The sequence below is a fragment of the Chionomys nivalis genome, chromosome 20 (assembly GCF_950005125.1).
Source record: "Chionomys nivalis chromosome 20, mChiNiv1.1, whole genome shotgun sequence".
NCBI lineage: Eukaryota > Metazoa > Chordata > Mammalia > Rodentia > Cricetidae > Chionomys > Chionomys nivalis.
The window spans coordinates 49,155,707-49,171,660 of NC_080105.1; the positions used below are offsets into that span (position 1 = coordinate 49,155,707).

Here is a 15,954-nt window from a genome sequence, read left to right on the forward strand (position 1 = left end):
GTGAGGCACATACAAGCAGAAGAACCATTACCATGACTTCTTGAATAAGATACCTGTCTTTAAACATGATGTTGTTAATGGGACTACTCATTAAGTGAATCTGTATGTTGGTTGGTTCAGGGCTCGTATTTTTTACAAGAGGACTAAGGATTGATTAATGAGATTGCCTATGCAAGTTAAACTGGTAAGTCAAATGAGAAGTACTTGAATCCCATTCCATCCACTGACAGCATATGGCAAAACTGAGTATTGATTATAGTCCATCTTTCTACTAAATTAGATAGCTCCTCTTCCCTCCCTTCCATCTTGTGTGATGGCTAGTCTTAATTGTTCTCATCACTGGATGCAGAAATGTTTAGGTGATTAGCAAAGCACACCATAGGATATGTAATCCTCTTTCCAGATTATAAAGACTCTGGTTAGTGAATCTTTTAGTCCTTTTGTAGATTCTTACGATGGCATTACTAAACAGTGGTGAAAGGTGAGGAATGTCTGGCTGTCGGAAGTAAATCACAGGAACTATGTGTGCCCTTCAGAGCTTGTCTTCTTCCTGTCTGCCATGAAGTGAACCTCTGAGTCCATCACACATCTTGCTGCCATGTTTTGCCCAAGCCTGTGGAGCTAAGCAATCTTAAAAATTTCCCCTTGAGTTACTCAATCATTTTGGTCTCTGTCACAAAAAGTAGCACACGTGCATGGCTATAATTTTACTTGTGTATCAGTTTTCACATTTACTGTGGGGGTGTTCTCTGAGGAGTGTTGTGAACAAGCAAACCCTAGACTGTAGAATACTTTAGATTTAGACGTGAGTGTAGTCTGTGTGTATTTTGTGCATGGTTGTAAATTTGCTTTCAGGATAGCCAGTTGTGAATTATAACCAATACAGTAATTGTTGTACAGACGGAGTTTAATGGGAAACAGCTACATCTAGTTGACAAGGTGTCCAGATTTACTTTCTATTCCAGCATGTGCTTTAAATGAGCCATCCATCCAGCAGCATTTGAGTGCTTGGTCCCCAGTTGGTGACATTGTGTGGGGATGCTTAGAAGGTGTGGCTTTGAAGTTTCAGAAGTCAAATACTATTTCCACTTAAATTCCTACCCTGCTGCTCACTTGTGATTTAAGATGTGACCCTTCAGTATCCTGTAGCAGCTGTCATACCTGTTCTCTACTCTGCCTTCATGAGTTTTTGCTCCTCTATAACCATAGCCCCAAATAAACACATCCTTCTATAAGTTCCTGGGTCATAGTGTTTTATTACAGCAATAGAAAAGTAACTAATAGACAGGGTAACCAAAAGCAACTCTGAGAGGAAAGGTTCTATATGACCTGCACAGCCCAATCATTGTTGATCCTTGAGGGAGGTCAGGACAGGAACCGTGGAGGAAATCTGCTTATTGGCTTGCTCAGTGAAGTGGACTCTGCCACATCAATCATTAGTAAAGTGCCCCACATACATGCCCACAGGGCAGTCTGATGGAGAAAACGCCTCTGTAGAGGTTCGTTATCCCAAAGTAAATTCGTTGTTGAAATAGGGTTTCTCTGTGTAGCCCTGACTGTCTTTGAACTCACTCTATAGACTAGCTTCACAGTCGGAGATCTGACTGTCTCTGCCTCTAGAGTGCTGGGATTAAAGGTGTGTGTGTGTGTGTGCCACCACTCCCCGCTTTCCAGGTAACTTAATTTGTGTCAGGCTACAAAAACTAACCAGCACAATTGACCCCTTGTCAATTTGACACTGTTAAACCATAATTTTTCCTTTCTTGTTTATCCTCAAGACCTCATGTTACTGTAACAGTATAAAATGGCATAACTTTAGACATGCCGTAGTCTTTAAAACTTTAAGATAGGGTCTGAAGTGGTTCTCAGCCTTCGTAATGCTGCAACCCTTTAATATAGTTCCTCATGTTGTGGTGACCCCCAAACAAAATTATTTTTGTTGCTACTTTATAACTATAATTTTGCTAATTATGAATTGTAATGTGAAATATCTTAAGCGACCCCTATGAAAGGGTTTTTCAGCTCCTCCAAAGGGTCAAAACCTACAGCTTGAGAACATCATCATGTTGTCCTGAAACTTGCTATATAGACCAGGCTGCCCGTAAACTCAGAGATCCACCTGTCTCTGCCTCCTGACTGAAATTTGCTTGGCAAAAATTTTCAACACTTTAAAAGTCCAAGGTTTTTTAAAAATCCATACTCTCTTAAACTGTCCTGTAGAATGAAAAACGTATGTACGTTCTCATTTCAAAGGAAAGATCCAGGGCACAGTTAAAATCAGATCAAAGCAAAGCACATCTTCCAGCTGTGTAAATAGCTTGGCGTTTCATAAGTGGGAACTCACTCCTGATCATATGGGCTTGTGCCACTTTTCCATCTCTGATGATAGAGAAAAATACTTTTATCTTTTTATCTTTTATCAGTTGGAAATATATTATTTTCAGAGTTTACCTTTAAAAGTTTTAAATCAGAACTATTTATTAAAATATAAAGATATGTACAAATTTCATTTTTATGGTAGTTGCTTTTATAAGAATGTAAAAGTGATATGCTAGTTAGTTTGCTTTAGTGATTACACAGAGCCTATTAAACAATCCTATTGAGTCTGGGCAGTGGTGGTGCACACCTTTAATCCCAGCCTTTGGGAGGCAGAGGCAGGTGGATTTCTATGAATTCAAGGTCAGCCTGGTCTGCAGTGTGAGTTCCAGGACAGGCTCCAAAACTACACAGAGAAACTCTGTCTTGAAAAGCCAAAGCAAGAAGGAAGGAAGGAAAGATCCTGTTGAGCCCTTTATATACAGTTGCCAACTAAAAATTTTTTAAAAACTTGGGCTGGTGATATTGCTCAGTGGGTAAAGGTGTTTGCAGCTAAGATTGGCAGCCCAAGTTTGATCCCTAGACACACATGGTGAAGGAAGAGAGCTGACTCCTGCAAGTTATGCTTTGACCCCCACGTAGGCAAACGCAAAATGCATTAAATTTTTTAAAACCGTTTTTAAACATTGACTTTGTATGTTTGTTTACTTACAGTGTTGGAGATTGCGCCTAGGGCCTTGCACATTGCTAGATACCTGCTCCACCACTGAACCACATTCCCCACCTCTTGAGTCTTTGAGATAGTTTAATGCAGGCTTGGTTCAAAGTCTCCATATAACTGTGGCTGGCCTTTCAGTCTTGCTTCTACCTCCTAAGTTCTGGGATTGCAATACTTGTGGTGTCTCCCCTAAGAGGACAGTGATTCATATACCTGTCCTCAGTATATGTGTGTTTGTGTGTGAGTGCCGAAGTAGAACCTCAGTCCTTGTGTGTTCTGGAAGGCTCTCTATTACTGAGCTCTGTCCCTCACCCTTTAACTTTATGTATTTATTGAGACAGAGTTTAGCTATGTAGTTCTGGCTGGCCTGAACCTCACTGTAGACCAGGCTAGTCTCAAACTCAGAAATCTATGTGCTTCTGCCTTCTGAATTCTGGTATTAAAGATAAACTACCAGACCCAACTGCTGTGTTAATCTTTGAAACAAAGTTTCTCTAGTTCAGGCTGTTCTGAAACTCACTATTATAGCCCAGGCTGGCTTCAAACCCATGACCTTCCTGGCTCAGCCTCTCAAGTGTTAAGAATTCAGCTCTGAGCCACCACTTCCAGCTTTTTTCTTTTTTGAATTGGCCTTGAACAAAGCATAAACCATTACAGAATGTTTTGAAGGGCTTTAGTAGGCCCAGGAATGCCAAACATGGTGCCAACAGTGTTTGCTTTGCCCTTCTCCTCATTCCCTCTACCTGCTAAACCGTTAGATTACAGATAACATTCCTAAAGCTAGTCACCAGGGTTTATTCCCTTATTTGGCCACTTCCTCCTCATGAGGCTGACTACCAAGGCCCAAGCTATTGAAAGTGTTGAAATCCAACAATCAAAAAGCCCCTTTTTTTTTGAGGCCCTAATTAACATGCCCAATCAAAATTAACCAAGGATCCTAACATTGGGTTTCCCCTTTCCCTTTATAAACTGTCATTTGCCTATGGTCCACATCTGTCTCTTCTACATCCAGAGACAATCCTTTGTCCCTCTGGGGCAAATAAATCTCCTTTGTGCTTGAACTTGGTCTTGAGGTATCTTGTGCTGACTTAAAGATCCTTTCATGTTTAACCAAACCCTTTTCTAAATTAGCTATTCATTTTATATTTGCACTAGGAGTACAAGAAGATGCAGTAATTGTACATCCCATACTACTTGATAAAGCTGGCTTTTTAGTTTGACACATACTCATGAATGTAAAATGGATCTAATAATTACTAATTTGTATTTCTTTAACATAAAATGGAGAACCTTTTCATGATTGCCATTCATATATATGTCCTCTCTAAGTATCCAAATGGTATCACCACTAATTATATCACCACTAACTTACTGACACTTAAAATGCTTATTATTGTGTGTGTGTGTGTGTGTGTACGTGCGTACATAGGAACTTCTGTGTGTTCTATGGTGTGAGGGTAGAAGTCAGAGGAACAACTTGTCAGTTCAGTCTCTTTATACAGGGTTTCTGTGTGTAGCTCTGTGGCCTGAAACACTGACCTCAAAGTCAAAGAGAAATGCTGTCTTCTACCTCCAGTTTGGGATTAAAGGTGTCCGTCAATATTCCCGGCTGATTCTCTTTCCATCATATGTTTCCCAGGAATTGAACTCAGGTCATTAGGCTTAGTGACAAGCACCTTTATACCCTGAGCTATCTCACTTGCCCTTATTGGCATTTAAAAAAACTTTTTGCATAATAATTCAACAGTCTTATTTGATTTTTTTTAATTTATTTATTATGTATACAATATTCTGTCTGTGTGTATGTCTGCAGGCCAGAAGAGGACACCACACCTTATTACAGATGGTTGTGAGCCACCATGTGGTTGCCGGGAATTGAACTCAGGACCTTTGGAAGAGCAGGCAATGCTCTTAACCGCTGAACCATCTCTCCAGCCCTTGATTTTGTTTTTAGTATTGTTTTGTTCTGCTTTTTGGGTTTTCGAGACAGGGTTTCTCAGTAGCTATGGAGCCTGTCCTGGAACTCACTCTTTTTAGACCAGGCTGGCCTCAAACTCAGAGATTCACCTGTCTCTGCCTCCCGAGTGCTGGGATTAAAGGTGTGAGCCACCAGCGCTTACTTGAAACATGGAAGGACTACTACTGAACTTTTTTTTTCTTTACATGTGTTGTTGATTTCAATTTAGGCCCTTTTGGCTTTCACAGCAGGTGCTCTTACCAAGCTATCTTACTCAGCCCCACATTGCCTTTTTTTTTTATAATTTTAAGACTTATTTTTATGTGTATGAGTATGCCATTTGAAGCCTAAAGACAGTGTTGGAATCCCCCCCCCCCACCTCCACACACCCCAGAACTAGAGTTATAACCATATGTATACATGTATAGACCAGGTGGGTGCTGAGAACCAAATCTGTCATCTGCAGGAGTCGTTGGTGCTCTGAACCACTGAGCCATCTTTCCAGCCACTTCCTCCTTCCCTTCTTTTCTTTCTGGTTTTAAAAACGTAAGTGTGTTACCTTCAGTATTGTGAGCACCATGTGCATGCAGTGCCTGCAGTGGCTAGAAGAGGGCATCTGATCCCCTGCAACTGGGGGTTAACAGATGTTTGTGAACATTGAACTCCTAAAAGCAATCCTGGGTCCTTGCAAGGACAAGTGCTCTTTACTGCTGAGCCATCTCTCCAGCCTACATGCTGTCCTTTCTTAAGTGGGTGGTACTGTATATCAAGATACTTGGTTTTCCCTGAACTTGATGTACCATGTTACTTTTTATCCAGTGCTAACTCTGGTGAATTGAGAATGACTTTGGGACTTGGGGGAAGAACAAGACCTTAAAACTCAGCCCCACTCTTCCTAGTGAACTGAGTCAACTTTTGCCTATTGTAATCTGACTCTACCTTAAATTATTTTACCCAGAGCACATTTCAAATGTATGTATATTGGTGATTCTTTAGGTTCACTCGACCTTAGCCACAATGCTTCTCCGTATCTGGAGAAATACTTTCTACTGAGCTGTAGCATCCCATGCAGGCCATTCTTCTGTTTCACTACTAAAAACAGTTGAAATCAGCCCAGCTGTGTTTGGGAGTCATGTTTGCCATCACATCAGATTTAAATGAGCATTTGATAGGTCTGAAGTTAACTCACCCAAAAGTAAGGTATAGTCCTGCTTCTGTTCTGTGGTTTGTCTTAGTTAATATTTAACCCTAGAGCATATAAAATGCAGAGGTTGGACTGGATTCTCAGTGGTGAAGTCTTAACTTTGTGGTTTGTCATCAGCTTGTTGCCTCCAGCTTTGAAATGATAATTAATGTTTATACTTTCAATTTATCAAGCTCTTGTTTCAAACAGTGAACTGATAGCTTGATCTGGTTGATTGGTACTCTGGGAGGGATTTTAAGTGCTTAGGTTCCTCAGTTTTAGAGACCAGTAGACAAAAATCTCCATAGTCCCACTTAACAGTTTTCAATAACTGATCTTTTAAAGGTCATTTAAAATTCACACACTATACAGCTTTACAGTTCACCCACTTAACATGCACACCCGGTCTCTCTGCCTTCTGTCTGCTGCTGAGATATAGAGCCCCTCTTGCATGTTCCTGTCTCTGAACTACACTGTGCCTTCTCTCCATGATAAAGTAAAACTTGAAACTGAGCCAAAGTAACCACTTACACACGTAAAGCATCTAGTCAGTAATTACTATATGGATAGATATAAGAATCTCCAGTCAGGTGAGGCTGTTCTCATCCGTTTAGGAAGAGCCCACACCTTTTAACTGTTAATCCCAATCTTTATATTTTTCTGCAGTCCTAGCCACCAATCTGTTTGTTTATAGATTGGTTGATTTCATTTTAATGAAACCATGCAGTTTGTACTGATGCACAAAAGAGGGTGTTGAATCCCCAGAACTGAAGTTACAAATGATCCCAGACTCCATATGGGTGCCGGGAACCCAGGTTCTTAGAATCCAGGTGCTCAGGCAGAACAGTCAGTGCTCTTAACCACCGAGCCATCTAACTAGCACTTGGGTTGGATTTTTAATATTGTGCTAAAGTTTATACCCCCACAACTGCTAATAATTCCTGTTCTCTACCTTAAGGATGACCAGAGTAAGTCTCCTTTTTCTAGTTGACAACTACCTTAATCTCATCTGCATAATCTCTAACAGAATTTTTTTTTTGCTACCAGAGTTTGTAGCCTAAGATACAGCTTTATATACTTTATATACTTTCATGAACCTTCTTATCAGTGTACCTAACTTTGTGTATATTCCCTTCCCTCTTTTCTACCCAGAGAATAAGATGCCTTTTACATCATCAAAGATGGTTAATGGTTTTCTCAAATTATATTTATTCTTTGCTGAGTTCATTGTTAATAATCCTGAACCTAAATCCAGCTCCACATTAGAGTCATTCGTGTTTCCTAGAAATACTTACGAATTTGTTTCTTTCTATAATTACCAAGAAGTTCTAGTAAACAGGTCTGCCATGAGGCTAGTGTTAATTTATTTCATGGTTGTTTGAGAAATTAAAAGGTGGTATTCTTAAACAGTATGGGCTAGAAGACAGAGACGCTTGTTCTAATCCTTATCCTATCACTCACTGGTTGTGTAACCCTAGGAAGTTTAGGGTTTTTTTTCAAAGTGAGGTTGGATATTTATTTAGTGGTTATGGAAGGGAAGGGAGAAGGGGAGAAGAACAGAGAGGTGGGGGGGAGGGCAGGAGAGAGGGAGGAAGGAAAGGAGGGAGGAGAGACCGAAGCTGCCTCTCCTCCGAGAGGGAGCTGGAAAAGAACGGAAGTTTATTTTTGTTTTTGTTTTGGTTTTTTGAGACAGGGTTTCTCTGTGTAGTTTTGGAGCCTGTCCTGGAACTAGCTTTGTAGCAAGGCTGGCCTCGAACTCAGAGATCTGCCTGCCTCTGCCTCCCACCACTTCCCTGCGATCCTGGGAAGTTTTATCTCCTCAGCCTAGTGCATTTACTATTAGTAGTCTCCCTCTACGTAGATTCTGTTGGATTTTGTCTGGGCTGAAGCCTGGCTGACTCACATGTGCATCCTGATAGAGCCGGTAGTGGACCTAGTGGTGGGTCTGCATCTAGCCCGCAGTGTCTCCAGCCCCACCATCAATGCCACTGGTTTCTTTCCTCTTCAGAATTACTGTGGTGGTCCTTTGTTAACTTAGACATTCACACAAGGTCCTGTTTTTAAGAACCAAACATTTTCTTCATTCTCATTTCAGTGGAGGGCATTTCACGCAGGTACGCTGTGCAGGCCATGGCATATGTCTTGCATATATATTCATAATCTCCTATTTCGGTTTTGTTTTTTTAAGATTTATTTTATGTATATAGTGTTCTGCCTGTATGTCTGCCTGCAGGCCAGAATAGGGCATCAGATCTCATTATGGATGGTTGTGAGCCACCATATGGTTGCTGGGAATTGAACTCAGGATTTCTGGAAAACACCCAGTGCTGTTAACCACTGAGCCAGCTCTCCAGCCCATATTTTGGATTCTTTTACTAAAAAAGCATTTATATATCATTATCACGATCCAATACATGTGTGCAGTTTAATCACATCAGGGTAAATAAACATTTCTCTAAACAATCATTTTATATACTGGAAATTACTTTTCCAGCTATTTTGGAATCTATTATAGGTTATTTTAACCTATTGTGCTTAAAAACTCAGTACTTACCTCCAGTTGAACTCTGGTGCTCCTTGTTTATAGATTTCTAGTTAGATTTATTTATTCGTGGATATGTGTGTGGGAACATGTGTGCCAGAGCACATGGGTGAAGGCCAGAACAGCTTTGTGGGAATCAGTTCTCTCCTTTCAGAAACTAAACTCACATTATCAGTCTTGGCATCAAGTGCCTTTACTTCTGAGCCATCTCGTGGCCCCGGTGCCCCTCACACCTCAGTCCACCCTACTCTTCTATCTAGTGATCACTATTCCAGTTCATTCTTCTCCAGAGTTGACCAACCTGTTTCCACAGGTAAGGAATATGTGATACTTGTCTTTCTGTGTCTTACTTATTTCACTTAATATGTTGACCTCCAGTTCTATCCATGTTGCTATAAAAGAGAATTATGCTTATTTATTGCTAAATAAAATTCCATTGTGTGTGTGTACAACAGATATTTTGTTTGCCTATCTACTGAAGGGGGCGGAGTTGATTATTATTTGGGTACATACTAGAACATATTTTAGCTATTGTGAAAAATGTGTATCTTTTGGGTGTAAATGATTTCCTTTCTTGGATAAGGAGTGGAGTTGCTGGGTCATATTGGAAGTTCTTTTTTGAGTGTTTTCAGGACTCTGCTGTTTTTCCGCAGTGGCTAGCTAATACACTTCCTACCAATAGTGCGTTCATGTCCCCCTTTTCTCACCTTGACCTGCATTTTAGTCTTTAATGATGGCCAGGTTTTACAGTCTTTGAGCGGCCCTTTTGGTCAGTAGGTATTGCTGAACAGGAGCTGAAAGAGATTGAGTAATTAGGGAGTAAGCCAGGGTTTAGACTACAGGGTGTCTCTTGTGAGAGAACTGAAACTATTATCTATTGAAAATGCTGACTGACATTCTAAAGATGCCGAAAGGAGAACAGTGGCATTAACTCTGAGAGGCACCTACAACCTAGCCTGTGTATTATTTCCCTAGAGATACTATATGCAGATAGCTGTAAACTTGTTTTTGTTTTTTTTTAATCATTGCCTTCTTCACAATTGGTATTGTGGATATTATTTTGCTTCTAACTGGGAGGCTGTATATTTGTTATAGAGTTGGGCTATGTACGTAGCTCACACTGACCTCAAAATTGCAATCCTCCTTTTAAGTTTACAAACATGAACTGTCATATCCTGCTAAAACATTGTTTTTTTAATCATTGTAAATGTAGATGTGCCCCCCCACCTTCCTTCTATGTGTGTTGGGGAATAAGCAGGTGTTCTGTCGTGATCCATCCTGCCTCCCTCCCTCTCCTTCCTCTGTCCCCCCCCACACTCTCAAAGATTTATTTATCTGCATATGTGTCTGTCTGAGTGTATGCAGGCCCATAGAGAAAAGGGTGCCCAGGTGTCCTCTCACCCTCCTTCTCTGTCTGTTCTTTTTATTTTTATTTTTAATTGTATTGATTTTTATTGAGCTCTATATTTTTCTCTGCTCCCCTCCTTGCCTTTCCCCTCCCCTTCAACCCTCTCTCAAGATCCCCATGTTCCCAATTTACTCAGGAGATCTTGTCTTTTTCTACTTCCCATGTAGATTAGATCTATGTACGTCTTTCTTAGGGTCCTCATTGTTGTCTAGCTTCTCTGGGATTGTGATTTGTAGGTTGGTTTTCTTTGCTTTATGTTTAAAAGCCACTTATGAGTGAGTACATGTGATAATTGTCTTTCTAGGTCTGGGTTACCTCACTCAAAATGATGTTTTCTAGCTCCATCCATTTGCCTGCAAAATTTAAGATGTTATTTTTTTCTTTGTGTAAATTTCCATTGTGTAAATGTACCACATTTTCCTTATCCATTCTTTGGTTGAAGTCTTCCTATTCTTTTTAAGGTAGAGTCTCTTCCTAAACCTGGGACTTAATGTTTCTTTTTCTTTTTCTTTATTGAGCTTGGCTAGAAGCCAGCAATCCTTAGTGCTCCTCCTGTTTTCACCAGCCTCAGAGCTAGGGTTACAGTTGTGTTCTGGACACCAGGCTTACTGTGTGTGTGCTACAATGTGAACTCTGGTCCTCATGCTTCTATAGCAAGTTCTTTTGACCACAGAGCCATCTTTGCAGCCCGTCTCTTTTAATTTTTTTTAATTTAAATAGTTTTTTTTTATTATTTATGCAGTGTTCTGCCTACATGTCAGAAGCGGGCACCAGACCCCATTACAGATGGTTGTGAGCCACCATGTGGTTGCTGGGAATTGAACTCAGGACCTTTGGAAGAGCAGGCAATGCTCTTAACCTCTGAGCCATCTCTCCAGCCCTAACCATTGATTTTTAATAAAAGGATGCTTTTATTATGCCTTTAGAGTTATCATATGACATCTCTCTTTACATATTCTGACAGTCGGGGTCACCTGATGAAGATGTGAGTTATTTCTTGGGATACTTTCTGAAATATTTCTGTATTTAGGAATGATGATAGCCCCTGCCACATGCCTGTGACTAGATTTGAACTGGCTTAGAGGTTTACATGAATTTACTTCCTAACCTTTTCTGGGGGTCCTGTCTTTTCCTCCTTAGCCTTCATGAACGTCTGAAATAGTGACTTTGTGTTTGCTTTTTCCTTTGACTCTTGTCTGCAGGTTATTTGTTGACTGTTAGCACAGTACCAAGCACATGCTGTGCCCAGTGAGTGTATGTTGAATCCGCCACTCCGAGGATTGAGGACATTGGAGACTACTCAGGATTGGCTGTCTCTGACTACAGTGAAATGATCTTCCTTTCTGACACTCAGAACTAGTTGGGTTTTGTGTTTTTCTCTGAAACAGTTGAGTAGTTTTGGGTTTTTTGGTAGTCAGGGGGCTTCTGGTAGATGTGATTTTCAGTGTTTGGCAGGAACCTGGCTGTGGAAGCTAAGAGAATAAGCAAATACTAATTAGTGGCTTCCCTACCATGCATTCCTAAGAGGTAGTGCTGTGTGTTACTTGAAACAAAGTAATATTGTCTCCTAAATAAGCAGTGTTCTGAATTTTCAGTTACTTCTGACTTTAATATTTCTACTAACCTCCAAGGTGTGAAGGACATTATTTTATAATTGCAGTTTGTTTATTGTTTCCTTGGTTTCTAAGAATTTATGCGAGTACTGGTGTTGGCCAGAGAACTTGTCAGACTAGTTCAGTGTTCTCTGCTTTAGAGTCCAGCTTTCTTGAGCAAGTACTCTAGGAGGGGTTGAGGGGAGGGGAGAGGCCATCACCTCTCATGGAAAAAAGGATAGGTACAAGCAATTTCTGTGATCAGTATTTTAGGCTTTTGCAGTCCCTGGTTTCTGGCGCACACCCTTATTTCCATATCTTTTTAAAACTGTAAAAGCCATACCAAGCTCCAGAGCCTTATAAAACAAGCCAGATATGTGTACTTGGCCAACTCATGAACTAACTGAAGAAATGAGTGTGTTGCTACATGTGTTTATTTTAGTGTTTTGGGGACATGAACCCAGAATAACCTTGGGAATTCTGAACTGATTTGTGATACAAAGAAGAATGTTCAAAACTTTGGCATGTGGGGTCAGATTTGGTATGTGACAGTCATGCTGGCCTGTGGAACACAAGGTAACCTTGGGCAATGGGACAGAGGGCTCTTGCTGTATCTTCTCATGGGAATGCTGGCCAAGGGGAACAGGGGCTAGGATAGAGGGGAGAGTGGAGGGGTGGCTCTTGATTTGGGCTAGGCCCTGACAGGTGTAAGGAACACAGTGACGCAAATTCCCCATTCACTTTGGGGATGTGGTTAGAAATCTGGCATGTATAATAAGTTTAGCCAGTTTATAAGATTAAAAAAAAAAAAACCCATGTACTTGGGTTCTGAGAACAGCTAATTCTGATATGTGATTCCAGATCTATCCTGTGGTTTTTCTCTCTAGGAAATCCAATAGCACCTTGCATAAGTAAGGTACTGATTATTTCAGAGTAGTTTGGGATGCAGGAAGCCATAAATGTTGTTAAAGAACATGGGATAAAAGACAATCTGCTGTACTAACAGATTGTATGACCCTAGGAAGTTTAGTTATCTCCTTAATTTTACCATCCTCATTTGTAAATGGTAGTGGTGGTGACTCTCCATAGAATTGTTGGGAGAATAAATGAGGACAATGTATGGGTAATGCTTTTAGCTCAATGCCAGATGGAATACCATTTTTTATTTCATTTGTTTATTTTGTGTGTGTATGTGTACCTATGCATGTTCTGTGGTACATATATATGGAAGTCAGAGGGCAACTTGTGAAAATTAATTATACCTCGTAACATATGGTTCCTGGGGACCAGACTCGGGGCCTTAAGCTTGGTGGCAAGGGCCTTAACCTACTAAGCTACTTTGCCAGCCCTGAGATAACACATATTAGTTCATAAAATGTTGGTCAAAATTGGTGGTGAGTCATTGCCTATTTGTCCAGTTTCTTGAACAAAACTGATAGGTCATTCCTGGGGGGTAGCTCTGTTACAGAGTATTTGCCCAGCATAGTCAGGGAAGGTCCTGGGTTCTATCCTAACACCACATGGTAAACATTTTGCTACAAAGATTTGATAGGGTGCACTTGAGTTCAGGACTTGCACTGATTGGTAACTTGTAATTTGGAATGAGTGCTGTATATTGGACTACTTGTATGAAATACTTTAATAGGAGAATTTTATTTTTTTTATTTTTTTGGTTTTTTCGAGACAGGGTTTCTCTGTGGCTTTGGAGCCTGTCCTGGAACTAGCTCTGTAGACCAGGCTGGTCTCGAACTCACATAGATCGGCCTGCCTCTGCCTCCCAAGTGCTGGGATTAAAGGCGTATGCCACCATCGCCCGGCTAATAGGAGAATTTTAAAATGAGCAGCCAGTGTAGTGAAGTGGACTGGAAGGGCTTAATTTCTATGGAAGAAATGTGATAAATATCTTACAAAAATTTAAATGTGTATTTCCTTTTCCTCTACAGTTCTATTATTCTAGGAATTTTGCTGGTACTAAATCATGTATGCTAGGATTATTTAGTACAGCAATACTTAACAAAAGGGTGGAATTAGTAGTGTTTAGTTTGGGGATAATCCTGTTGTGTTGTTTTAGTTACAAACTGTGCACCTGCAAAGAGTGGGAGAGCTCTGTTTTTACTTATAGAACTCTCTTCCAAGTTAATTAAGACAAAGTAAAAAGCAAGGTGAAGAACAGCTTGCCTTGTTAGTAATGCCCTCATTTTTGTTGCTTGGTGCTGAGACAGACAGGAACAAATGATTTTCCCTTGTAAGTAGAAATTATATTGGGAAGAATACAAAGCTAGTCCCATCTGTTATGAAGAACTCTAAGGTAAGTATAGGACAAGTCAGAATGGGATTTACATTCCATACTATACCCTTACCTTTCAGAATGCGTGCTATCAGAAAGTTGGTGTGGCCACAGCTCCTCTCACCATGGAAACCTGTATATTTATTTGCCTGCTCCCTTTGAAAGGGAAGCTGGCTGTGGGTTCACCCTAAAACAGCTCTCCCTTGCCACACATGTAGACTTACTGACATTTCTCGTCTTGCTTTGTGTGACTGGTGTTTCTGTTTCCACCCCCAGCCCTGGCAGCATGTAAACAACCTTTTGCCAAGAACCCAGGTCACCGCTGAGAAGGATGCCTTAAGGGAGAAGAATATCAGAGGACACCAATGCCAGGCGTGTCTGGAATAGTGCTCGGTACAGGCAGCATGAGACGTTCTGTGCCAGCCTCTGTTTGTTACTGGCAAAAGCTGGGGCTCTCCAGATAGGAGGGTCCTGGAGCAGCCAGCACTGGGAGCCCCCCACAAGGGAGCATGGGACTAGCTATGAACTCTTTACAGTGAACTCAGCTTTAGCTTATGAAGGAATTCTAAGTAAAAATTACTTACTTTCTGCATACTGACATTCAGAAGCCTTTGGTGTGACGTGCCAGCAATTACTTTTGTCTGCTGGAATTATCAGGATTCTTCTGGCATCAAGGTGAACTCTTCTTGGTACTTCTGGCAATACAGACCTTTAGGACAAATTCATCTGCTGAATGCTTTGGGGCAGGAAAAAAGTAAAACCTTGGAAGCAGCCCACATAGCTGAACAGAAAGCTCTCCCTTGCCACTCACTTGCCCGGAAACTTAGGACTCGGATGCCGTTCCTGAAGCCTTGTCCTGCCTTGTTCACCACAGCTCTATCTGTGCCAGGGAGACCTGGAATTCTGGGGTTCTCCTGTGGCTCTTTTCTACTACTCTGTATTCAGACAGTTGGATGCCATGAACTTTGAGATGGAGTTTGTCACCCATGGGGAACTGACTTCCTTTCCAAGGCTTGTGCTGTTGGAAGGGACCGTCTGAAGACGCGTTTGTGTGTAGAAAGGAGGGCACCAGCCTAACCTGCATCCTCCACCATGTTCCTGTTGCTGCCTTTTGATAGCTTGATTGTCAACCTTCTGGGCATCTCCCTGACTGTCCTCTTCACCCTGCTACTTGTGTTCATCATAGTCCCTGCCATTTTTGGAGTCTCCTTTGGTATCCGAAAGCTCTACATGAAAACATTGTTAAAGATCTTTGCGGTAAGTTGTCCTATTGTGATAGGTTTCCTCCCAGGGGAGAGAAGGGCATTAGCAGAAAGAATGGTTCCTATCAGGAGTCCTTTTACCTTCTACATCACTTTGGGGCCTAGACATCAGAACCTGCCTCGTGCAGCACAGGTGGAAGGGCATAATAAGGCTTATGCCAGTGGACTCCTTTTTCCTCTCTCACAGCAGTCCGGGTCAGTCCTTGCATTCATGCAGAAAGAATGCTCAGAAAAGAGGATTTGAACTTTTCAGAAAGATCGAGAATACATCAGAACTTCGTTAATGTACCGTTGAGCCCAACTGATTGTTTTAAGTGGAAGCAGATGAGAAGTAGTAGCTCCAAAAAGTTGACCTGTGCCACAGGACTTTAATATTTAGACAGAGATTTGCTACTTTAGTTGTAGAATGTTTTCAGTAGTCACCAAATCCTCAGGAATTCTTTTCCACAGCTGAAGCTGCATAATTTGAGTAATGTACCATGGTACTATAATACACTTGTTCATGTAATATTTTAGAGGTTTATTTGGTTTGGTCTGGTGGTTCTGGGGATCAAACCAAGGTCTTTGACATGCTTTGCAAGCACTCTGCAGTCTTTAAAATGTTTTCCCCACTTTCTCTTAGTCCCTTCCAATTCTGTAGTATTCGCAGCTCTCACAAGAACAAGGTGGGACTGGAGAGATGATGCAGG

General features: G+C 41.1%; 1 protein-coding gene across 1 annotated transcript in view; it reads left to right on the forward strand.

Moving 5' to 3' along the window:
- Positions 1–15,954, forward strand: part of Gpat4 (glycerol-3-phosphate acyltransferase 4) — a 32,972-nt gene that overhangs the window by 3,171 nt on the left and 13,847 nt on the right. The window contains exon 2 of the mRNA XM_057752474.1: positions 14,280–15,260. Within this exon, the coding sequence (XP_057608457.1) occupies positions 15,096–15,260 (165 nt within the window). The 5' untranslated portion in view covers positions 14,280–15,095. The remainder of the gene's footprint in view (positions 1–14,279; positions 15,261–15,954) is intronic.